This window comes from Rhinoraja longicauda, chromosome 18 (assembly GCF_053455715.1).
Source record: "Rhinoraja longicauda isolate Sanriku21f chromosome 18, sRhiLon1.1, whole genome shotgun sequence".
Taxonomy (NCBI): Eukaryota; Metazoa; Chordata; class Chondrichthyes; order Rajiformes; family Arhynchobatidae; genus Rhinoraja; species Rhinoraja longicauda.
The window spans coordinates 32210550-32237064 of NC_135970.1; the positions used below are offsets into that span (position 1 = coordinate 32210550).

At 42.5% G+C, this 26515-nt stretch overlaps 1 protein-coding gene and 1 non-coding gene across 5 annotated transcripts in view; both read left to right on the plus strand.

Moving 5' to 3' along the window:
* The window catches only part of ckap5 (cytoskeleton associated protein 5), a 63788-nt gene extending 48265 nt beyond the window's left edge, over positions 1–15523 (plus strand). For all 4 annotated transcript variants that reach the window (XM_078415467.1, XM_078415470.1, XM_078415468.1 and 1 more), the window contains exons 35-44: positions 633–753; positions 2068–2247; positions 4662–4849; positions 7535–7613; positions 7707–7895; positions 9442–9579; positions 11403–11486; positions 12257–12422; positions 13034–13191; positions 14444–15523. In XM_078415467.1, the coding sequence (XP_078271593.1) occupies positions 633–753; positions 2068–2247; positions 4662–4849; positions 7535–7613; positions 7707–7895; positions 9442–9579; positions 11403–11486; positions 12257–12422; positions 13034–13191; positions 14444–14674 (1534 nt within the window). In that variant the 3' untranslated portion in view covers positions 14675–15523. The remainder of the gene's footprint in view (positions 1–632; positions 754–2067; positions 2248–4661; positions 4850–7534; positions 7614–7706; positions 7896–9441; positions 9580–11402; positions 11487–12256; positions 12423–13033; positions 13192–14443) is intronic.
* LOC144602475 (small nucleolar RNA SNORD67) lies at positions 3591–3698 on the plus strand. Its single transcript, XR_013548454.1, has one exon. It is a non-coding gene; the product is annotated as a small nucleolar RNA SNORD67 (small nucleolar RNA).
* Positions 15524–26515: the final 10992 nt, after the last annotated feature.

Genomic DNA, 26515 nt, shown 5'->3' on the forward strand with positions numbered 1-26515 from the left:
TCTCTTCCCAAGGAGGAAATTGCTGGAATCTCAGCAAATGAAGGTAAAGATAAAATGTTGGATGGATTTTAAAAGTAGAGTGAGTGCAAGAAAGGCCATCTACACAGGATGTATCTCATCTTTATTGACGATGAATCCTCCAAGTTTGGGGAAAGCTCTAATGCTCCAATTACAAAGGAGGTGGTGCCTGAGGAATTGGAGTTGTAAATGGTACACCCAAATAAGTGCAGGAATAAATCTAGTCATATCATACCAGTCAATTTAACAATGATGGAAAAGAGGTAGAAATTGATTACAAGAAAAACTGATCAGAGGTAGAACCGACAGTCTGGACAAATGTAGATTAATTGGGTTCTGGGTTTTATTAGCAGATGGAATGCAAGTGACGAGGACAAACCATGATATGACGAAAGTGGCTAGAATTTGAAATGTACTGCCATGGAGAGTAATGGAGGCAGTTTCAATAGTGGCATTCAAAGGTGACAATATGGGAAGAGGGAGGTTGAATTAATTGGTCTTCCAGGGACCAGGCATGATGGTGTCCAATGGCCACCTCTACACCACAGCCGTTGTGATTCTGTGGTATTGACTTTGCTTTTGCACTTCACCTTGCATTTTCTTCAATCTTTCAGAAATCGTTCAGTTTCTCCACACTATGATGAGATGCATGGCACCACTGATTCTACTATCGATTTTGTTGTATCGCAGGTGGCAAGTAGTGAAATTTACACCAGCATCCAGGCTCTTGCCCAGGTAGGATCCCAGTGCTGCTTATGGTCTCAGCAGTAGAACCATGTAAATAATTAAACATGACTATTTTATTATTAATACCTATTCTCTTGGTTAAAATGTTTAGAAAATTGCTAAATGGGAAATGTTCCTGATGGTTCAGAATGAGTGCAGAACAGCATCTCGGGACCTAGAGGCACCACATTTTGTAATTTGATTTGTCAAACTGGGAAACCCCCTGATTAAATGAGTGTAGGAGAACATGCCAGGACACTTCAATATGAGATGGTTCCACAGAATGCTGGAGTAACTCAGTGAGACAGACATGGATGATGTTTCGGGTCGAGGCCCTTCTTCAGACTGATGTCAGGGGAGTGGGTGGTCCAGAGATAAAATGTAGTCGGTCTAAGACTGGTGGGAGAACTGGGAATGAGGTGATGGAGAGAGAAGGAAAGCAAGGGCCACTTGAAGTTGGAGAAGTCAATGTTCATACTGCTGAGGTGTACGCTACCCAAGTGAAATATGAGGTGCTATTCCTCTAATTTGCACTGGATCTCACTTGACAATGGAGGAGGCCCAGGTCAGATTGGGAATGGGAGGGGGAGTTAAAGTGCTAACCAACCGGATCAGGCAGGTGAAGGTGGACTGAGCAGAGGTGTTTAGCAAAATGATCGCTGTGCCTGCACTTGGTCTCGCCGATATACGGGAGGTGACATCTGGAACAGCGGATACAGTGGAAGAGGTGCAAGTGAACCTCTGCCTCCCACCAACTTAGCTAGTTTTGAATGTTTTAATCTCTTCCATTCTGTTCACATAATATCAATAAATGGCTGAGCCCAACTAAAGACAAGGTCTGAAGAAGGGTTTGACCCGAAACATCATCCATTCCTCTCTCCAGAGATGCTGTCTGTCCTGCTGAGTTACTCCAGTATTTTGTGTCTTTCTAAAGATAAGGACTGCATGCAGTGCTGAAGATTGGTTCTCTAGAATGAGCCTCTTTTTGGTCCAAGCTAAGAAGCAGGGCATACCCAATTTGGCCAACAATCATACTGTATCTAATTAGTACTGGTAATCTATGAAAGGTATGAAAGGTATTATGCATGGCCATCACATTGCACTGTTGTACGCATCGCCTATTTACGTTGGGTTCATCCATGACATGATGAACATTGGCAGCTCAATCCTAGAAATGAGGTGAAATAATGCTGTTGATCTATATTTGCCCATATGTTATTGAAGAGTCATTGTGGCATGGGTATTCTGGATCCATTATGTAGAATTCAGTTTGTGTTGCGATCAGATATTTTTGTAACTTGAGTAACGGTGTATTGTTTTCAGATTGATGAAGTTTTGCGACAGGAGAGCAAAGTTGATACCATGTCTGGCCACATTGACCAGTTTCTGATTGCAACCTTCATGCAGCTCCGATTAATATACAATACTCATATGGCTGATGAAAAACTTAACAAGTCTGAAATCCTAAAGCTCTACAGCTGTATTATTGGGAACATGATCACGGTATGGTTTTCAATGCTATTTTGGAATGTTGCAATGCTACTTTTTTTTGGTACAGATTTTTGTTCAAGGTTGATATTAGACAGATTTAGCTTGTAACTTAAGATTAAATGTTGAACTTCCGGTGGCTGCATAAAAAGGAACACAATTGACAGTGGTACAAATATACCAAATCTGAATTTCTAGACTACAATAGGAAAGAATGCTCTGAATTATATTAAATCACTACACTGAGGTGGACCCGTTGGGTCCAAATCTCCCCTGCGGGCGCCTCCTGGGGCAACCCTCCCCCAACTGACGATCCTGCAGGCCTGGCAACCCTTTCCAATTGACTAAGCCCATTGCCTGGCGGGGAGTGTCTCCTGGGGCCATGGGTGAGGGGGGGACAGGGAAGGAGAGAGGGAGCCACTCACCTCGGCCCCGTGCCGCCAGCGCTGCAGCCAGAGCGAGCTGTGGACCCAAAGCCTCTCCTGCAGCACAGTGGCGACGACTATCTTGTTGGACCCTCTGCCGCCGCGCTGCACCACGGGAGGGTCAGGCGCGGGCCACGCAGGGATGGGCGCCGGTCCTCGGGAGGAGGGGGGGGGGCAACTATTAAAGTTAGCAGCAGTTCGTGAGCTCAGCAGCCCACTCCCCTCTGTCCCCAAGCCTCTCCTGCATTGGTGCAGCACCCTCTCCCCCGATTCACACACTCCAACCCCCTTATCTTCACCCACTTGATCCCCCTTTATCCCCCCCACTCATGCACTTGATCTCCCCTCACCCACTCCATAACCCCCCTTATCTCCCCCTCTCCTGCATTACCCTCTCAACCACTCCATCCCCCTCACATGGTCGGAAGCGAGCTGCAGCTCGCTATGGGTCGCTGTCGTTTGCACCATCACTGGCAGGGAGTAACGGCGAAAACACGGCTTGTCTTTCAGGGGGGATGAAGTGGGTGAGTTAGCGGCAGCTCGTTGGGCCACAGACCCCCCCCACCCCCGGCGGTCACCGTGCCCCCCCCCCCCCATTGGCCATCACTCGGGCGCGTCCAATTGTGACGTCATACGCTGAACATGGTAAACATCGGTTTAATAAGGTAATTTTAAAACTTTAAAATCTCTAACTTTAAAAATATGAGACCAATTCGAATGAAACTTGTGTTAAACACGCCCCATGGCAATGGTGAGTAAGGTGGTCTGAGAATTGTTGCGCTATCGTGTACTATTTTTTGGGATGAAAACCGCATAAAGTAACAACCGCACAACAGGCATAAACAAGAGTTTTAGAGATGGATGGATGGATAATTTAGTGTCTACATTGCATATTAAAGTCGGGAAACTTGGAATTTTGTATAGTAATGGAAATGTGAGAGTGATGAGTTGCACTAATCAAGGAGTAGTTGTACAGTGATATAGCTACTCCTTCTGAACCCTGAAGACTAAGCAATGTGCACAGGGGCCATCTGACTCACAAACTGTATGCAAAATGGGATGAATGAGTAAGGATTTATGCACGAGATCTCTCTGCTTCATTCTCTCTTGAAAGAAAATATTGTGGCGTTGTAAGATATTTTGCACAAGATAGAGCTATGCAGCCCAGTAAGCCTTTCCTATCCATCTGTCTTGCAAGGTGTAATTTAAATGTGATTGTACCTGCCGCTACCACTTCCTACGGCAGCTTGCTGCATATACGCACCACCCTTTCTGTGAAAAAAATTGGCTTGGGGTCCCTTGTAAATTGTTCCCCTCTCACCTTATGCCGATGCCTCCTAGTTTTAAGGACTCCTACCCTGACATAAAAACTGGCTAATCACCATTTCTATGACCTTCATGATTTTTAAAATATCTCCACAAGGTCACCTCTCCGTCTCCTACCTTTCATAATATCCCAACTCCTGTATTCAACACCGTGACCAATCTAGGTAAGCATGCCCATCTCTTCCTTCACCCACCTCCCGACCATCTTTGTATCCGCCTTCATGGAACTATCTACCTGCACCCAAGGGTCTCTCTATTCCACAACACTCCCCGGGGCCTACTGTTTACTGTGCAACAACTGTTCACGTTTGTCCCATCAAATGGAACTCTTTGTATTTATCTGAATTAAACTCCATCTGCTGTTTCTTGGCCTAGTTGATCAAGATCGCATTGTAATCATGCATAGGCTTCTTCCCTCCCGATAATGACTTGGCTTCCTACGCTGCAACCAAGCTTTGGAACGTCAATGTGTAAGAAGAAACTGCAGATGCTGCTTTAAACTGAAGAAAGACACAAAAAGCTGGAGCAACTCAGCGGGACAGGCAGCATCACTGGAGAGAAGGAATGGATTACTTTTCGGGTCAAGACCCTTCTTCCTTTCTTTGGATCGTCAATGACTTGTTGCTTTGGCACAATCATCTAATTACCTAATCCACTGAGGGTTTTTTTTCCTTCCAGTTATTCCAAATAGAGCCATTGGCCAAGGAGGCTTCGATGGGAGTTCTGAAGGATTTGATGCATGGGTTAATGTTATTAATGTTGGATTCGCGCTTGGAAGATTTGGATGAAGGTCCACAGGTTATACGATCAATCAATCTGCTGATGGGAAAAGTCTTGGAAAAATCTGATCCAACAAATATTTTGAGGTAAAGAGAAAACATTAGTGATGTAATTATATTACAGACTAGATTTCTTGAAGCTGGTCTTGGTTTGGGAATATTTGTTGCCCAAATATCTTGACAACCTGAGTAGAGCTGGTCTTATACAATACCAAATTGGGAACAACGCTAAGGAGGTGGAGGATTTCCTGGAATGTTTACGGGATGGTTTTTTAAACCAATATGTAGAGGAACCGACTTGAGGGCAGGCCATCCTAGACTGGGTATTGTGTAATGAGGAAGGATTGGTTAGTGATCTTGTTGTACGAAGCCCCTTGGGCAACAGTGAGCATGATATGGTGGAATTCTGCATTGGGATGGAAAGTGACACAGTTAATTCAGAGACTAGTGTCCTGAACTTACAGAAAGGAGACTTTGAAGGGATGAGACTGGAATTGACTAGGATAGACTGGCAAATTATACTTGGAGGGTTGACGGTGGAGATACAATGGCAAAGATTTAAAGACCGCATGGATGAACTCTAAAAATTGTTCATCCCTGTCTGGCGAAAAAATAAATGGGGAAGACGGCTCAACCCTGGCTGACAAGGGAAATCGAGGATAATGTTAAATCCAAGGAAACGGCATATAGATTGGCCAGAGGAAGCAGCAAACTGGAGGACTGGGAGAAATTTAGAACTCGACAGAGGAGGACAATGGGGTTAATTAAGAGGAGGGGGAGAGCATGAAAGAAAGGTTGCGGGGAATATAAAAACTGACTAAAAGCTTTAGATATGTAAAAAGGAAAAGATTAGTGAAGACAAATGTAGGTCCCTTACAATCAGAGACAAGTGAATTTATAATGGGAATCAAGGAAATGGTCGACCAGTTAAACGAGTACTATGTTTGTGTCTTCTTAGTGAAGACGGAACCAATCTCCCAGAAATACTTGGGGACCAAGGATTCAGTGGGAGGGAGGAACTGAAGGGAATCCACATTAGTCAGGAAATGGTGTTAGGTAAACTGTTGGGACTGAAGGCAGATAAATCCCCAGGGCCTGATGGTCTGCATCCCAGAGTACTCGAGGAGGTGGCCCTAGAAATTGTGGATGCATTGGTGATCATTTTCCAATGTCCTCTGGCTATCCTCCAGTCCACAGGAACTGATCCAATGTAATTCCACTTTTTAAGAAAGGAGGGAGAGAGAAAACGGAATTATAGACCAGTTAGCCTTGCATCGGTAGTGGGGAAGATGCTGGAGTCAATTATTAAATGTGCTTATACAGCGCATTTGGAAATGAATGCACAGTGGCATTACCTTTGTTACATGCTAGTTTTAACTCCTGCTGCAACTTACACTCTATATCCAGGCTACTGTTTGGGGGGCTGTAGAAATTCCCATTAGTGTCTTCTAACCTTTGCAATTCCTCAATTCTATCCACAGTGACTCAACATCATCAGTCCCTATGTCACCCCTCATAAGGGACTGAATTTCATCCCTCACCAACAGAGCTATCCCACCTCCTCTGCCCACCTGCCTTTTATTTCTATAAGACGTATAACCTTGAATATTCAGATCCCAGTCCTGATCCTCGTGCAGCCATGTCCCTGTAATCTCCACAATGTCATATCTACCAATCTCTAACTGAGCCTCAAGCTCGTCCACTTTACTTCTTATACTTCATGTATTCATATATAATACTTTTAATCCATTACTCACTTCACCTTTCACATCAATTCCTATTACACTTGGCCATACTCTGGCCTCCGGCGGAACGGTGGCGCAGCGGTAGAGTTGCTGCCTTACAGCGAATGCAGCGCCGGACACTCAGGTTTGATCCTGACTACGGGTGCTGTACTGTACGGAGTTTGTACGTTCTCCCCGTGACCTGCGTGGGTTTTCTCTGAGATCTTCGGTTTCCTCCCACACTCCAAAGACATGCAGGTTTGTAGGTTAATTGGCAAATGTAAAAAAAAAAAAAATTGTCCCTAGTGGGTGTAGGATAGTGTTAATGTGCGGGGATCGCTGGGCGGCGCGGACCCGGTGGGCCGAAGGGCCTGTTTCTGCGCTGTATATCTAAATCTAAAATCTATCCCTTCATGAGCTTTCTGTCCTGTTAATTCTGGGGTCTTTCTTAACTTTTCCTGCACTCTCTTTCCCTTTAACTCCATCCTCGTCTATCCCATTTGTCACCCCCCCCACCCCACTGTTTAGTTTAAACCCACCCGTGTAGCAGTGGCAAACCTGCCTGCCGGAATGCTGGACCCTGCCTGTTGAGGTGCAACCAGTCCCTTTTGTACAATTCACCCTTACCCGAAGAGAGAGTTAGATTTAGCTCTTGGGGCTAAAGGAATCAAGGGATATGGGGAAAAAGCAGGAATGGGGTAATGATTTTAGATGATCTGTCATGATTATATTGAATGGCGGTGCTGGCTCAAAGGGTTGAATGGTCTACTCCTTTGCCTATTTTTCTGTTTTCTAATGGCATAAATTCTCAGCAATTGCATGACAAATATCTCTGTACATCTGTTGTACAAACTGAGTGTGCAGGTTCTTGGTTCGTTGCTGCTTTTAAATTTGGCTTGATTTGTTAGTTTTTCCTTAAATAGCATTAATTGCCATGAACGGATGGCATTATTTCTGTTGGGAGCAGTATATATATTTCTTTATAGAAATCATTAGTGTTTGGGCATGATCATATACATTTACAGTTTAAATGAACTTTATTTTGCAGTTCTCTGATTGTACTTCTGCAAGATAGTCTTCTTGCTACTACAAATAACTCTCCTAAGTTTGTGGAGCTAATATTGAAGGTAATGTATTAAAGTAATAATTTTAAAACAAAATCAGCAATGTAAGTTGACATTAGTCTTTGTAACATATTTAAACACTTTCTCTTTGTTTAGTGCTTGTGGCGGACGATACGTCTTCTCCCAAGTAACGTGAACGATGTTAACGTCGACAGAATACTTTTGGATTTACACAATTTCATGCGAGTCTTTCCAAAGGAGAGGTTAAAGCAGATGAAAAGTGACCTTCCCATGAGAACACAGAAGACATTGCTGCATACACTACACAAGCTCTTGGGACCAAAGGTTTGTCGACTGATTGAATATTTTTAGGTTTAAGTGATGCAGTTGTTGATCTCTCAATGTAAAGAAACTACAAAGCCTAGAAGTTTGAGTTTTGCAAGGCATGCCGTGAGGAAATTGCATAATCCTGCCTCATTTCAGTTTGTTAATGCAAATTTCCTGCTTTTATATTCATGTTTTGAATAAGCAGATGGCTTTTGTGATTTATATGTACTCGTGCTTTCTTTGGGTTTCTTCAAAGCAACTGGATAATATCAGGAGTATGTAACTGACAAATATTTAGTTTTTTAGGACATCAGAGAATGAGAGTGAAGGGAAGACATTACATGTAATTTTCAGGTTATGGTTGAGTAGAGGAACGTACTTGACTGCAGAAGGCATTTAGCTAGGTAAATCGAAACACCAAAACTGAATGCTGGAACCATTAAACAGATTTAGATGGACTATGGAAAGAGAAACAGACACCCTGGCAACAACGTGTATAATTGTCGTTGATCAGTGAAGCTACTCGGTCACCCCTCAAAACTCAGCAAAAATCGTACAGGACAAGGTGAGCGCATCACCAGCAAACTACCCTAACAAGCTGCACACCAGGCTGACTTGGAGTAAAAGTATTATTTTCATCAATGCCTACGAGTCTGAATTCCTAAAATCCATACCAACAGGATTTACCAGGACTAAGGTTCAACGATGACTCACTGCTACCTTAAGGGCAATTGGAAATGGACAATATTTATTTTGTCAGCAAGACACGCGTCTTGACAAAATGAAAAAGTCAGTCTTCTAGGAAGGGTGGTTATACATGAATGAGTAGGCTTCCATGATGAAAGACTAATTAAAGACCTTGTGTGGAAGGAAGGAAACATTAATGTTCTGAGCGTGCATGCAACTGGGTAATGATGTGCTAGCTTTTGGCTGCACTAATGCAGCTTCAACCTCTCGACCCAGAACTGACCTGGGATTTCATAATTTTGTTGTCCAAGTTGCCTCCTTGGGATAACCTATATTTGACCCTGGCCCCTGTGTCCGAGGAGGAAGATCACCCCTGGCCAACTGCAGGGTTAGAGTCAGGGCACTCTCCCATCTAATGGCCTTGTGCTTCAAGCTTCTTCCTCAAAACTTCAATGGAGAATTTGTTCACTTTCTATCTTTTTGGAGGTTTGATTTCTCTGAGGATGGGGAGAATTTTAGTTCATTGGTGCTAATAGAGTAATTGTGTCAGCCTCAGCACTAGAGTCTGATTTGTTTTGACTCCAAGACCTTTTTCTTTTACTGTGGTGAAGGATTATCTTGGGTTGCTGAGAATTCAAAGATTGACACTTAATGCAGTCTCGTTGGGAATGTTTATTAAATGAACGAGATAACTGAAAATTTTGAAACCCTTTTGGTTTATTATTGTCACGTGTACCACAATGAAAAGCTTTGTTTTGTATGCTATCGAATCGGTTCATAGTACTGTCCAGAAGATGATTAGAATTGAAAAATAGCAAGTTGGAAAACAAAATGCCCACAATGCTTAACTTGTGTAAAACTGTTCTCCTTGCACCAGATTATGGATCATCTGACACTGATTGAGAACAAGAATGAATCTGAGCTCGAGGCTCATCTACGGCGCGTCACTAAACAATCAGTGGGTTTGTCAGGTGGAAAGACTGACTCGGAAACAGAAAAGGGTGGTTCTACAATAGTACGTATTGAACTGAAAAAGCATAACATTTGACCAAGTAGATTCAAGAGTGTTTTATTGTCATATGTCCCAAATAGAACAATGACATTCTTACTTGCAGCAGCAAAACAGAATGTATTGTTATTATTGTACTCTTATTGTTTGTTTTTTATGCGTAGGTATAATAAGAGTGCAATAATACTCTATGCAGTTTAGAGCTTATTGGAGGTTGTAGTGTTTAATAGCCTGATGACTGTAGGGAAGAAGCTGTTCCTGAACCTGGATGTTGGTCAGTCAATCAATCTCCCTTCTATACTCTGACTCATCTGTAATTCATTCAACAATGGTGGTGTTGTCGCTGATTATTATGAATCTCGCACTAAATAAAGCAGTTGAATTTAATTCTGCTTTTAAACATTGCATTGCAGGAAGTGCTCCAGCTTTATTTAGTATATATGGAACCTTCCTCTGTGATAATGCAAATATTTGAACCTCCATTTATCATTGTATAGCTTATTTTGTGGAGGTTGGGTAGCAAAATCAAAGTATAAAGTATAATTCATGGCTTTGATGTTTTAGCCTGTTTTACATTTTCAATTGTGCGAAGCATTGAACTGTCTGATAACTGCCTTCTGCTTCCTTTAAGCATTTTGGGCTTCAATGGAATTATGGCACTGGGAGAGAAGGCAGGGAGTTTCTACATAAGTTCAGTCATAACCTTTGAGTTGTGGAGCCAACTAGAAGGGTATATTGATCACCTCGAGTGCACACGAGACAGCACTGTGAACATTGAAGACAAGGGAAATACATCCACCACAGATGACATTCACTTGCTCTACCTTGGGTGCTTGATGACTTTTGTGTTTGCAAAAACTTGCAGTAGGTTCTTTGGTATCAGCTTCTGAACAACATTACCTCACAGGCAGCAAATGTATGGTTGTCTACATTGCAAATGTATGGTTGTCAACCAAATTCCCATTCAGTTTATCAAGTGGAAATGTACTGTCCAAATCCTGCTTCTCCAAATTGTATTAGTTTTGAAGGAGTCCAACATGGATATGCAGTAATGTGTATTTTGATCAACTTTCTCACGAACATTTGTAAGCGGGTGGTAAATCAACGCTTGCCTGCAGCACAACACCCTATCACATGGATGAATTAAAGCAAAGATTTAACATTTTCTAGAAGTCTTCACATTCCACTACCCGTCCCAAAATCCAAATAGTTGATTTCTGCCCACCTTGTCTGTTCACTTCTGCTTTACCAGGTAACAGAAAATTAACCTTGTGGAAATCTCAAATCCCTACACAGAAATTTGAGATATAAAATTTACATTCTGAATTCACGAAGTAAAAAATAAACAAATGCAGACATTCTTTTGCATTTCTTGATTCATGTGTAGATGATACAAATGTTATAAATTGTGATATGGATTTCTAGATATATACCTGCACCCACCAGTATGGTACTCTCGGTAAATTTGAGGTTTGGTTTTCAGAATAAGGAATTGCTTATTTATATAATATTATCCCCAATAGTTTAGGAACAATAATTGCATATTTGTGACATGGCCCTTTTCTACAAATTTAATAATGGAATTAATCAACAATGAATTATGTTTAAACATCCACTGCCAATTATTAATGGCTGTCCATTAATAAAAGTATCTGATTTCAGCAATGTTGAACGATGGGACATTTTTGGAAATTTAGGAATCTTATCAACAAAATTGATTTCTAGTGGTAAAATGAGCAAACCCTAAATCACAAATAAGAATAATTCAAATTTTAGGATTTTAAAATGAAGTAGTCTGTGGTCATTGTAATTTCATTTATTTCTTGTAGGAGAATAAAGAATCAAAAGCAAAAATAAGTGAAACTTTGGCAGAAATATTCAAGAAGATTGGTTCCAAGGAAAACACAAGAGAGGTATGTTTGGATTTTTAGTTTTAAATATATAAATTCTTGGCCCTAATATGGTGCTGACTAAATTATGAAGTTGTTTACATCAGTAAAATACTTCGATGCAAATCTGTGCAAAAGATTAATCTGTTTTTAGATGTGTACTATCTAAGGAAATGAATTGAAGGATTACTTGCCATTTGCTGTTCCTGTGCAAAACTTTATTGCCAGCCACTGGAAAGATTCAGCAAGAAAACAACTTTGTTCATCATTCCTCACCAAAGGATATTGTTCTGCCAGTGTAAACTAAAATGCATGTCTAGAAATACAATGGACTCTAGGCTCCTTGCATCTATTTTACAAAGTACATGTGGCCTCATTCAATCTCCTCGCATTTAACTTGCACTTGCTTTTACACATTTGTTAATGTACTTTGTCACACAATTTACTGATGTACTTAGTTATGGAATTGGATTTCTAGTTCTCGAGTTCAATTTGTTTGGAAATTGTAAAACAGAAGGCCATGGAGGCCAATTCTCTGAATGTATTCGAGAGAGCTAGATAGAGCTCTTAAGGATAGCGGAGTCAGGGGGTATGGGGAGAAGGCAGGAACGGGGTACTGATTGAGAATGATCAGCCATGATCACATTGAATGGCGGTGCTGGCTCGAAGGGCTGTATGGCCTACTCCTGCACCTATTGTCTATTTGACCCTTCACCTGACCTTGTGGCACTTTACTTCCCACATTTTGTCAATACGTTACTGTGGTTAATGCCTACGTTTCCACTTCTGAATAGGGGCTAGCAGAACTCTATGAATACAAAAAGAAGTACTCGGATGCTGACATTGAACCATTCTTGAGGAAATCTTCCCAGTTCTTTCAGAATTATGTTGAAAGAGGTCTGCGACTTGTGGAAAATGAGAGGGAGGGGAAAGGAAGAATATCTTCTTCATCCAGTTCTGGTAAGAATTTTTTATCTTCGTTTGATGAAAAAGAAATTATTCAACCATTATTCAATCAAGTATTGTCTCCCAATACTTTTAAACATGAAGAAGAACTTAAATATTAAGTACAGTGACTATGACATTTAAGGAAAGCTGATAGAAGAACAGAATGGTGGGTTTCTCCTGTGGTTTTCCTTTTCTGAATAATTTGGGAGGAAATAAATGTGTGATGGAGATTTGTCTAACACGCCTACTACTATTGGATGTGAATGTAGGTGGTATAATTCCTAGGTTTGCAGATGCGGGCATTTGTGGAATTGTAGATCTGGTAGGCTGCCCAAGGATCCGGCGGGGCACAGATGAACTGGAAGGTTGGCCGGAGCAGCGGCAGACGGAGTTTAATCCAGAGAAGCATGAGGTAATGCACATTGGGAGGACAAATTCCAAAGGGATGATAGTGCAAAAGTTAATTAGCAACAAGTAATTCTAGTGTCAGTTGGTGTGCACCAAGTGCACTTGTACTTGACAGGGCTAAGGGACAGGGCTGACTGGGCTCTAGCACAAGTGGAGAGCTGATGAGAGAGGTTATTTTTCATTGTTGGTTTGAGCTCTTGCTGTTGTGTATTTAGCAGGATTCTCATCGCCTCCAGATGAGGCGCCGTATGTGGTAAGCTCCACGTCCATCCCTCCATCCGGTAGCACTAACGGAGAAGAACTTGGCCCTTCTGTTTACTTGGAAAGGTTAAAGATTCTGCGACAACGTTGTGGCTTAGACAATAATTCCAAGGTAACGTACATCTCGGGTATTTTTAGTTTTATAATAATGTAGAATTATTTGAATAATTATGAAATTTTCCAATTTCAGGTTAGCAATTGTGAATCATCGATGTTGCAGATTTATTGATGCTGTAAGACTTTCCTCAATCCAATTAAAATAACTAGTGTTTCAATGCGGAAACGTGCTTTCCACAGCCACACTAAAGACCCTCGTGGTCTAAGGTTTTCTCTCTCCTTGCTTGCTCCCACAAATTCAACAGCACTATTGACGAAAGGAGGGAGACAAAGCTGGAAGCTTCCTTGCTGACCATAAAAAAACAGTGGCTTCCCGTCAACCAGCATGTTCTTGAGCCACTAGCTCTGTGCTGTAACTTTGTGCTATGGTTGCTCTGCTGCTTTGGGATTTTGCGCTATCATGGTCTGGTTTACTCAAAAAAAAGAATTTATTGTGTATTTATTTGTTGCAGCATTTAATGCACTTGTGAAGCTGCAGCAAATAAAACTTCAATTGTTCTAGTTCATATCCAGTGCATGTAGCAAATAAACACTTGTGGTGTATTCGGTTTGACATGCTTGCATTCATAGGCAGAGGCATCACATATATTGCAGCTGAAGAGGGGTCTGGACCCGAAACGTCACCCATTCCTTCTCTCCAGAGATGCTCCCTCTCCCTGAGTTACTCGAGCATTTTGTGTCTACCTGCATAAAACATTAGTCAGGTTGCACTAAGAGTATTATGTTCAGTTCTGCTCACTGCAATTGGGAAGGATACGGTAGCATTGGAAAGATTGCTGCGGAGATTCACCAGGATTTTGCCCATAATGGAGGAGAGACTGCATAGGCTGGGTCTATTCTCACTGGACTATGGGAAGTTGTGGCTTGGGTCTGTAATTGGCATGGATGGGTTGAGCTGGAGGGCCCATTTCTGAGCTGTACAACTGACTGTATGGCTGGTACAGGTGAGGCTGTACCTGGAGTATGTTGTACATTTTGGATTTTCAAATCTACAGCTTGAATCTCAACATTGATTTGATTAGAGATGGGTTGAAGTCATCTGGTTGAATTTGAATAATTTAAGGATCTTCCCATCTGAGATGAATGTTGCCTCATCAAACCAAATTGTGAAGCAGTCCATGTGTGCAGATTATTCATGCTTTGAGGTTTATGATCTTTCATGCATTTCTCATCAGGAGTTTAACTTGGTAGTTTATTTCCATTTTTCTGCATGTATTCTAATCAAAACAAAATTTGTCTTGGTGCAGCATGAAGAAAGACAACCCGCAACCTCTCTTCTGTCCAAACCAGCCGTACCTACTGTGGCATCGTCATCTGAACTTCTGCACAATAAACTCGCCCATCTTCGAGATTCACGAGAGTGTACCCAAGAGCAAGAATCTCATCCACCAACACAAACCAACAGTTGTACATCTTCGGCAGCTAATCTTGATGATCTGAAGAAAAGACTGGAACGAATAAAGAGCAGTCGCAAATAGATAGCCTGTGAATAATGGTGCAATGAAGTATGCTGAAATAGAAGGTCTCTTCGTAGCTATTGGCCTCCTATTAACCTAGTATGTATAATTTCTTTATGTACAATACAGTGAATAACTGTATATTGTGGCATAATTCATTTCTGTATATAGGCTTATGGACTGCAATACCACACTTTAAGAACTGTTGTGAACTTGTGGACACTTTCACACTAACACCTGTAAAACCAGTTAAACTATTTCAGTTATCTTTAATGTTCTCCACTTGCTTTCAAACTGGAGAACCTCCGGGTGGTATCAAAGTAACGTTGGCTACTGTGTATTGCTCACATCTCCATTTGAAGTAACTTCATCAGGTTGATAAAACGGCTCCAGTGGGTAAATTCAGACCATGCCGGCTCTGCTTTAGTTTTGACTAATGCAGCACTGCCTTTAAAATATTGAGAAGGAAGTCTGTTATCTGACTAGATCTATCTGTTTAGTTCCTTTAGAAAGTTTAACTATTGCTTGTTTTGTGTTTCCCTTTTCTTTCCTGTGATCAACTCGCTTTGAAATGTGTTGATTCTGTATAGAATCATGAAGCATGGCATGAGGTTATGAATATTTGTGTTTTTTTAAATAAAGTCAATTAAAAACAAAAATCTGTGTTACAATATTAACCAAATTAAGCTGTACTATAATTTAAAGATCTGTTAAAGCAATAACTTTTCATTGTGTATAGTTGTAGCTGTTAAATTGGTACTTTTATAGCTAGGGGCCTGTGTAAGCCTAACATTTTATAAAGTTCATGATAAGATCATGATCAGAAATTTTACAATTGGAAAACATTTTTCTCAACATTAGGGAAGCATTAATATAAACATAATAAATGATAAATATTTATATCCATTTGGGTTCTACTTATTGTTTTCCCTCAAACCTGGTGAGATTTGATTTCAGGGGACTTGCTTCTGCTTTCTGCAAGTCGAACAACAAAGTCCAGCCAGTATCACCATCAACATTTCCTCAAATCAATCGGGTAAGTCTGAGCTCAGATCAAGTTACTATCTTCAACCTCTCATTACTGAGGTCTGAGTTTCCCACCTGCTTTAAGAGGGCATCAGGGTGACGTGCCTCAACAACTATCGACCGGTGACACTAACGTTCGTGGTGATGACGTGCTTTGAGAGGTTGGTTATGGTGCATATCAACTACCTCAACCCAGTACAGTTTGCCTCCCGCCACAACAGCTCAATGATGTGATCTCACTGGCTCTCCACTCTGCACTGGACCACTTGGACAATAAAAACACATACGCCAGGCTGTTTTTATAGATTACAGCTCGGCATTCAATACCATCATCCCCTCTAAGCTGGTTATCAAGCTCACGGAACTGGCTCTGCGCATCTCAGCAACTGGATCCTCGACTTCCTCATCAACAGTGTTTGAATTGGCAAAAGCACTTCTTCCTCAATAAAAAGTCAGTACGGGAGCACCTCAAGGCAGTGTGCTCAGCACCTTGCTCTTCTCACTCTATACTCATGACTGTGTAGCCAGACACAGTGTGAACTCCATCCTCAAGTTCGCCGACGAAACCACCGTTGTTGGATGCATTACAGATGGTGATGAGTCAGAGTATAGAAGTGAGATTGATCGTCTGACCAAATGGTGCCAGTACAACAACCTGGCTCTCAATGTCAGTAAGACCAAGGAACTGATTGTGGACTTTGGAAGAGGAAGGATGAGGACCCATAAACCTATCTATAATCGATTGGACGATGGTGGAGAGAGTCAAAAGCTTCAAATTCCTGGGCGTGCTTATTTCTGAAAATCTATCCTGGACCGGGGGGGACCCAGCACACAGATGCAATTATAAAGAAAGCACCTCAACGCCTCTGCTTCCGAAGAAGATTGTGGAGATTCGGTATGTCAGAGAGGATTCTCTTGAACCTCTGCAGGTATACAGTAGAGAGCGCATTGACTCGTTGCATCACGGCCTGGTTTGGCAACTTGACGAAGTAACGAGCAACAAGGAGACGGCAAAAAGTTGTGAACAGTGCCCGGACCTTCCCACCATCGAAAGGATTTACTGGGGTCACTGCATCATGGGCAGCCAGCATCATCAGAGGCCCACACCACCCTGGCCACACACTATTATTGTTTTATGTATATGTGTCTGAATATGTATATATATGTGTGTGTGTGTGTGAGTGAGTATGTGAATATGTACACACTGAACTTTTTCTCCTTTATTATTCTATCTGGGACATATGACAATAAAACAATCTTGACTTGACTATTTTACAAAAATGATCACTTCTGTGCATCTGACATACACTGGACAATAATATCTATGGTTTCAGTTATAGTTTAATGGCCTTTGTATGTTAATTTCAAAAGGACTTTTGTATTTTGGACGTGGGTCAAGTTGAGAGTGTTTTATTATATGTCCCAGGGAGAACAGTTAAATAATTTCTTGCAGCAGCACAACAGGATGTGTATGCATAGTACACTGTAAACAATATAATAAACGAGAGAGAAAGTTCAGTGTATGTGTATATACACACACTCTCAAATACACATATAGATCATATTTATATAAACACACATACCTACACACAAAAAACAAACAATGAGGAATAGATCGGGTCCAGTCTTGCCCAGAGTAGGGGAATTGAGGACCAGAGGATAGGTTCAGGGTGAAGAGGAAAAGATAGGAATCTGAGGGGTAACTTTTTCACACACAGGGTGAGCGTGTATGGGACTAGCTGCCAGAGGAGGTAATGGAGGCTGGGGCTATCCCATTGTTTAAGAAAGACGGGTACATGGATAGGACAGGTTTGGAAGGATATGGACCAAGCGCAGGCAGGTGGGACTAATGTAACTGGGACATGATGGCCGGTGTGGGCAAGTTGAGCCGAAGGGCCTGTTTCCACACTATCACTCTGACTAATAATAGTCTATGGACGGCCAAAGAATTGAATGGAAAAGGAAAACATTTGAGTGTTTTTATTGTTGCAGACAACGTGTGATTGGGTTATCATTACTATGGGGTCAACCTGAATATTGTTTGAGGTTTATCATCCTAGAATTTTATTTTTGATTTGAGTATCTTGTGAAATCATGAATCTTGTAATCGACACATTCATTTTTTAACAAACTTAAATTACATAGAACAATTAAACATCTTTCAAATGTAAACATTTGATATTTATTGAATGTGCCATCAACTCTGGTTTTAATTATTCATCTTTGGTCCTCTGCAGGGCGATTTTGTTTTTGGTCTCACTGACTTGAGTTCAAAACAGGCTTCCTAACTCCATGATTGGGGTAACATTTAAAAGAGCAATTTTAAGTAAAGAACATGGACGATGGTATTAGACTGGCTGATCTTTTTTTTTTGGCTAGCTTTCCATCATGTGACCTATTTTGTCTGACCTTTGTGCCTAAATGAAATATTTAACGATTAAAACATTGCACACAGGACAAAGGAATGAGGAGTTTGTATGGAGTTTGCACGTTGTGACCACGTGGGTTTCCTCCGGGTGCTCGTTTCCTCCCTCATCCCAGACATGCAGTTTATAGGGCCACCCCCTAAATTGCACCCAGTGTGTAGGGAGTATATGAGAAAATAGGATAACAGAACTAATGTGAACAGGTTGATCGATGGTTGGTGCCAACTTGGTGGGCCAAAGGGCCTGTTTCCATGCTCTATCTCCTAAAACTAAAATTAATTTGGGTATGAAATTTGAAAAGGAATTGGTAGTTTTGGGGTTCAGAAGGCGATGTTATCACAAAGCAGTCATGATCTCATTTAATGATTGAGTCCCAAGGCATCTTGTGGCATGACAGTGATTGTTCATCAAGTGGGCAGTGTTGGGCCATTGCTAAGTTGTCCAGATATCATTGGAGCCGTAATGGTTCCAGCAGGTGGACTGTGGCTGGGTAGTGTTGCTAAAGGTGTAGGAAGGAACTGCAGATGCTGGTTTAAATCGAAGGTAGAGACAAAATGCTGGAGTAACTCTGCGGAACAGGCAGCATCTCTGTAGATAAGGAATGGGTGACTTTTCGGGTCGAGACCCTTCTGAGAGATGGGTGTCCTGCTGAGTTACTCCAGCATTTTGTGTCTACCTTGCTAAAGGTATAGATGATTCAAAGCAGAATACCCACCATCTGTTCTCTTGTAGCCTCTCGGCTTGTGTGGCTCATCCTTCTGAGATTCTATTCTTGCATTTCAATTAATTTTCCAAAAGGCACGGTATGGAATCCTTGTTTGTGCGACTGACTGAAGTGCTCTCTGTTACATCCAAAGCAATAAAACAATAATAAAATAGTTTATTTTGTACAATAATAAAATGGTCAGAGTCTTTAGCTTTGCCAGCAATCTTTTTTTCTTCAGCAGCTTGTTTGGGGAAGATGGTGATAAGTCAGCCACATTACCAAGGAAATGTTTAATTGTCAAGGTATTTATTTCTCCTTTGCTGCCTGGCCTGATGGATGTTTCTACCATTTTGTTTTCATTTCAGACTTCCAGCATCTGCAGTTTTTGATTCTTTTCCTTCAGATATCCACTGTTTCCTCCCTCTCTGTGCCTACGCGCATACATAGTGGGCACAGCAGCCCCGCTCATTTAAATGTCCTCTTGGTTTAAGTGGAATCTTCAATTCTTGAGGTTAATCTTCTTAATTTCCCTTTTTATAGTATCACTAATTTACAAATTGAGCATTTTTACAATCGTACATGCTGGATTGACCACCCGAGGCCAAGTAGCCACTCTGCACCTGCTTCACCTGATGTAGGGCTGGGCTGTTTCACTTTAGTTTATTGTCACATGTACCGAAATGCAGTAAAAAGATTTTGTTGCATGCTATCCAGTCAGCGGAAAGACAATACATGATTACAATCGAGCCGTTATAGTGGGTCTTTTACAATTGGCAGCTAGGTAAATCACAATGAAAGAGGCGCAGTCCTCTTACAGTTTGGCCTTCTGCCCAACCAATTGTTCAAGCGCTTTTGATTGCAACATGTGCCTTGTATGATAAGGAAAAATGTTTAGTGCATGGGTAAGCCAGCAAAGTCCAATCATGAATAGTCCAAGGGTCACCAAAGAGCTAGTAGTTCAACACTGCTCTCTGGTTGTGGTAGGATGAGGATGATACAGTTACGGAGTGGAGGCCTCAGTGTACAGACTGTCTGCTGCCCCAGTGTGGTACTGTAAGGGGCTGGGCACAGTGGCCAGTCTGACTTGGAACAGGAGTCTGCATCCTTCCTCATCGAGCTGTTTCTGGAGAATCGTTCAGCAGGGGGAGCTGGCGACAACAGAAAGGGCTGTGGCAATGTTCTGCCAAAACACTGGTTTGCAAAGAAGTTATATTCAGGAAGGGAACAATAGCCAAGGAAATGCAGGCGAGTTGTGAATCTGATGCACAGGGTTTGAACAGCAACAGCTCCATGTTGCCAAGAGCAGCACTAATGCATGTAGTGGCAGTGAGGACATGGTTCTCAAAAAGTCACCCATTCCTTCTCTCCAGCGATGCTGCCTGTCCCGCTGAGTTACTCCAGCTATTTGTGTCTATCTTTGGTTTAAACCGGCATCTGCAGTTCCTTCCTACACAGAAAGCCAGGGAGCAACTTCAACCACAATACATGGCATACTTTTGAAAAGCCTTGGTGTCCAATAGCCAGGGGCAGTGAAACACTTCTCTGATTTGGCCGCCCACAGAATTAGACAATAGACAAAAGACAATAGGGGTGCAGGAGTAGGCCATTCGGCCCTTTGAGCCAGCACCGCCATTCAATGTGATCATGGCTGATCATTCTCAATCAGTACCCCCCGTTCCTGCCTTCTCCCCATACCCCCTGACTCCGCTATCCTTAAGAGCTCTAGCTCTCTCTTGAATGCATTCAGATAATTGGTCTCCACTGCCTTCTGAGGCAGAGAATTCCACAGATTCACAACTCTCTGACTGAAAAAGGTTTTTCCTCATCTCGGTTCTAAATGGCCTACCCCTTATTCTTAAACTGTGGCCCCTTGTTCTGGACTCCCCCAACATTGGGAACATGTTTCCTGCCTCTAACGTGTCCAACCCCGGCTGATGGGTGGACAAAAGCTTGAGATAAAAAGGAGACAAAAGGGTGACATAAGAAAACAAAAAAGGACAATGAGAGAAAAAAAATGTTGAGATAGAAGAGTAATGTGAAGCCTGAAGGAGGTGTATAAGTGGAGGGAGGGGGGTGTTAGTGGGAGAGTGATAGGTAAAAGAATGGGGGTGGGGGAGAAGAAGAAATGGTGATGAAAATTCAAGACTTCAACGTTCATGGGTTGTAAGCTACCCAAATGAAATATAGGGTTGTATTAGTTGCTGCTTGTATGTTCCATATACATGAATGAGGTTAAACTTTTGCTCAATATAATAGATATTGCATGGAATAAGCTGTTGTAAAATCTTGTCATTAGTAAATTCAAATTAGTGAATAATAAAATCAATGTTTCTATTGTATATATCATTTGAATTATTTTATTGTATTTTATTAATGTTCTAATTATTCCTAGTTCCAGTAATTTTCACCAAAGTGCACTTGGATTTCACTAATATTCTGGTTTCTGGAATTCTAGTCTGATTTTTGTTCTCCCACATAGCCTACAATCTTCATTCCTATTAAAGAAGCCAACCTCCAGCTGCCTAGGAGAGCACATCTGCTTCCCCTTTGCTTTACAAATATCCTGATGTAAGATTATAAGTAATAGGAGCAACAAAAGCTTTTCACTACCTGGGTACACGTGACAATAAACTAAACTGGAACCGAAGATTGCTAACTCTATATTCCTACCCAGTTTATTACTTGCTGTAAGGTCATAAGTGATAGGAGCATAATTAGGCCATTCTGCCCATCAAGGCCACTCCCCATTCAATCATGGCTGATAGATCTCTCCCTCTCAACCCCCTTCTCCCCATAACCTCTGACACCTGTACTAATCAAGAATCTATTTCTGCTTTAAAAATATCCACTGACGGCCTCCACAGCCCTCTGTGGCCACAGTTTCACCACCCTCTGACCAAAGAAATTCCTTCTCATCTCCTTCGTAAAGGAACGTCCTTTAATTCTGGGGCTATGACCTCTGGTCCTCGACTCTCCAACTCATGGAAACATCCTCTCCACATCCACTTTTCAAGCCTTTCACTATTCTGTATGTTTCAATGAGGTCCCCCCCCTCAATCTTCTAAACTCCAGGTGGTATAGGCCCAGTGCCAATAAACGCTCATCATATGTTAACCCACTAATTCCTAGGATGTGACATTGCCTTGGATTATTTGTTTAATTGGTTATGTATTGGGTGTTTAATTTGTTGTGATGGATCACAAATACAAATTTGCCGCAGGGTGGAAAAATACCCCCGCGTCACCTTGGATTTGCGTTACTCAAGCTCTTTAATCAATACATCTGCTGCTGCTGTGCCTTAATCCTGCTTTCCACACTGACCTTTGTATGTCATCTGAAGTGTAAACAAATGTAACACTAATGGTGGAAAGATTAAGAACGTAATACTACTGCAGTGGACCATCCGATTTGTGAACCTTTTCCACCATTCATCATGAGCTTGGCTGATGATGAAATCTGTTGAAATGGTGACAGAATTTGCTCCAATCCCCTTGTTGTAAAATTGTAAATCAACTCCACATGGTAATGCTGGTAAAAAAACTCTTTATTGATATAAAACTGAAAATGACTGGGTTGATAGGCAGGGTTACAGGAAACCTGATTTACCGACCGATGTGGTTTTGACAGACATCCAAACATCAATTTTGAGTCTGAAGAAGGGTCCCGACCCGAAATGTCACCTATCCATGTTCTCCAGAGATGCTGCCTGACCCGCTGAGTTACTCCAGCACGGTCGAACTTTGTAAAACAGAAAATCATTCTTTGGTCACAGTATTGGAATGAAGGACATCAAAAGCGCATGGCTGAGAAGAAACAATGACTAAAAAGTGGGGATAGAGAAAACCTCTTTTCCCACATTTGGGAATGTGCATGTACTGTAGGTCAGGCTTTATTGAAAGTTACGGGAGGCTTGTTGGTGTGTAGTGTAAGTCTCCAGTGCGGGAATTTGTAACTTGGGGATGGCCGGTGGTTATAATGAAATGAACTGACCAAATAGTGCCAGCACAACAACCTGGCTCTCAATGTCAGTAAGACCAAGGAACTGATTGTGGACTTTGGAAGAGGAAGGATGACCCGCAAACCTATCTATATCGACGGGACGATGGTGGAGAGTTAAAAACTTCAAATCCCTGGATGTGCATATTTCTGAAAATATTTCCTGGACCCAGCACACTGCTGCAATTATAAAGAAAGCACCTCAACGCCTCGACTTCCTGACAAGATTGTGGAGATTCAGTATGTCAGAGAGGATTGTCTTGAACTTCTACAGGTGTACAATAGAGAGCGTATTGACTGGTTGCATCACGGCCTAGTCCAGCAACTTGAATGGCCAGGAGCAAAAAGTTGTGAACACTGCCCAGTCCATCACGAGTTCTGACCTTCCCACCATCGAAAGGATTTACTGTGGTTGCTGCCTCAAAAAGGCAGCCAGCATCATCAGAGACCCACATCCCCCTGGCCACACACTCATTTCACTCCTGCCATTGGGAAGGAACAGGAGCCTGAAAACTGTAACGTCCAGGTTCAGGAACAGATTCTTCCCTCAAGCCATTAGGCTATATAACACCACAACCTCCATTAAGCTCTGAACATAGACTATTATTGTTATTGCACTATTATTGTTTTTATGTATGTGTAATATATGTATGTGTGAATATGTGTACTTGTACACACTGAACCTTTCTCATTTATTATATTGTTTCCAGTGTACCATGTTTACATATTCTGTTGTGCTGCTGCAAGTAAGAATTTCATTGTTCTTTCTGGGACATCTGACAATAAAACGCTCTTGACTCTTGATGCTGTTACAGTTTGACCCCATAAGGATATGCTGATCACTTGGGCAGCTTACAGCCCAGTGGTATGAATATTGATTTCTCTCACTTCAGGTAGCACTGACATTTCCTCTCTCTCTCTCTATCCCTCCCCCTTTATCATCGTTACTTTTTTTGCATATCTTTCATACATTGTTCTTTATCTCTCTACATCATCATCCATATCTCTCATTTCCCTTTCCAGTGACGTTCAGTCTGAAGAATGGTCTCGACCCAAAACAATGCCCATTCCTTCTCTCCAGAGATGCTGCCTGTCCCGCTGAGTTACTCCAGCATTTTGTGTCTATTGCTGGTCGAGAAGGATGAGGACCAACTCAACTCTAAATCGTGAGAGAAGATTTTGTGGAGGTGAATTCAGTTTATTGTCATGTGTACTGAGGTACAGTGAAAAGCTTTTATTGAGAGATTCTGAAAAGTAATTTGAATCTGCCAATGCTGGAGAGCTGAATTTAAAACCAAAATAGTTGTAATACTCAGCAGGTCAGGCAGTATCTGCGGAGAGAAAAACAGTGATTGTTTGGATGGAGGACCCTTTGTTAGACTGGGAAAGGAAAAAATTGTAGTGCGCAGGAGAGGAACAGATAAGACAAAGAGAAAGATTCTGAGCGGGACCCATGCAGTTGATGTGGAATCTTCTCCCTGGGGTCGAGAACAGAGGCTTTGTCTCAAAGACGAGTGATTGAGGAATTAGGATCAAGGCGTTGAAGGATTTCTACACCTGGGTTTGTGAATCTTTGGAATTCTAAGCATGTGGGTGTTCAATAGAAGATATGTGGACATGAGGGAATTGAGAGATGGACATGGGACTAGAGCAGGTCAATCGCCACTGCACAGAACGACAGCAAACAAACAGGCACCGGAGGTCATTTGTTTTGCTCAACAAACACTCTATACATGTCATGCGTCTCGTTTCACTTCTACCATCGGGAAGAAGGTACAGGAGTCTGAAAACCGTGACAGACTATCAGACTAGCTTTGATCGGGCTTTACCTTGCTCTAAACGTTATTCCCTTATCAGGTATCTACACTGTAAAAGGCCCCTCTGGTAATCAAGTATTGTCTTTCCGCTGGCTGGGTATCACGCAACAAAAGCTTTTCACTGTACCTTAGTGCACGTGACAATAAACTAAACATTCAGGTTCAGGAACAGCTTCCTCTCAACGACCCTCAGGTTATGAAACACTGCACAATATCAGCTAAACTGACCTATGAACTTTCTAGGGACTTTGAGCTGTCTAGCGGCTTCATCAGAGACCCACACCACCCTGGCCACGCATTCGTTGCATTACTGCCATCGGACAGAAGGTACAGGATCCTGAAAACTAATGTTCAGGAACAGCTTCTTCCCAATGACCATCAGGTAATTGATCACATCCAATACCAACTAAACTTTGATCTACCAACTGTCTTGGTTGCACTGGGGAATTCAGGCTTTTTTGCACTGATATTATTTTTAATTTATTGAACTTTCATGGTGCAAACGGCAGTGACCCGTAGCGAGTCACGGCTCGATTCCTGCCACGTGATCTAATACAGATGCTCCCCTACTTACCATGCTTCGACTTACGATATTTCGACTTTGTGGTGTTAAAAATGGTGGGATGGGGGGAGGGAGATAAGGGGGGGGGGGTTGAGGGGGGATGGGGTGGGGGGGGGAGGGGAGGGAGATAAGGGGGGGGGGTTGAGGGGGGATGGAGTGGATGAGTGGGGAGGGGAGGAGGGGGATAAGGAGGGTTGAGGGGGGATTGAGTGGGGGTGGGGAGGGGAATGGAGTGGGGGATGGAGTGGGGGCTGGAGGGGAGTGGGGGGGGGGCTGGAGGGGGAGGGGAGTGGGGGGGGAGGGTGCTGGACCAGTGCAGGAGGGGTTTAGGGCCAACGGGTCCACTCAGTCTATAACATAAGTGAACATCAGAAACAAAAACATAGAAAATAGGTGCAGGAGTAGGCTGATCATTCAAAATCAGTACCTCGTTCCTGCTTTCTCCCCATATCCCTTGATTACATTAGCCCTCAGAGCTAAATCTAACTCTCTCTTGAAAACATCCAGTGAATTGGCCTCCACTGCCTTCTGTGGCAGAGAATTCCACAGAATCACAGCTTTCTGTGTGTCATTGATCAATGCAATTGATCATTGAATACACTTGACAACCAAAACTTACAACCAAAAATTAAATGTTTTTGACGATGAAGATGTTTGCAGTTTTGTTTAGTACCTGGGTGGGTGGGGCTGTTGTTATGTTGTGTGACAGCCCCCCTCCCCTCGAGGCCACTCTGACCACAGTCACTAGCTGACTGACCCGGAGAGGCCAATCCCAGCGTCACTGGCAACAGCCCGTGCCAATTAGTTGCTGATGGATTGATGACCTGAACTTCGTCAGCCCACTCCCTGTAAACCCAGACGTTCTGGCCAGAGGGGAGAAGCCAGAGTGCGAGAGAAGAGGGTTAGGAAGAGGGGAAGGAGGAAGAGAGAGGAAAGGAGATAAAGTGGGGTGCCTCCCTGCTAGCTGTGTTTCTCCTGTTGCAGGTTCGAGGAAGATTGAGCCATTGGGACAAACCTGAGACCACCACCACCACCGTGTAATCAAGATTGGGCTGCCGGGAAGAAGCCCTAGATAGCCAAAGCCTCTACTGAGGCCGAGACTGAGTGACCGGAACAAGCCAGTGTCTCTAACTGCCCACGGACAATGAGGAACTCCACCCACACAGGATAATCTAGAGAATGCCAGCACTGCCTCAATAAGGCCAATATTGAGCTGCCAGGATAAACCAGAGACCGTCAGTGCCTCCTCTCGAGGCAAGTGTGAACTACCTGAGATCGCCACGCCTACGAGTTTAGAAGAATGAGGGGGGACCTCATTGAAATGTACAG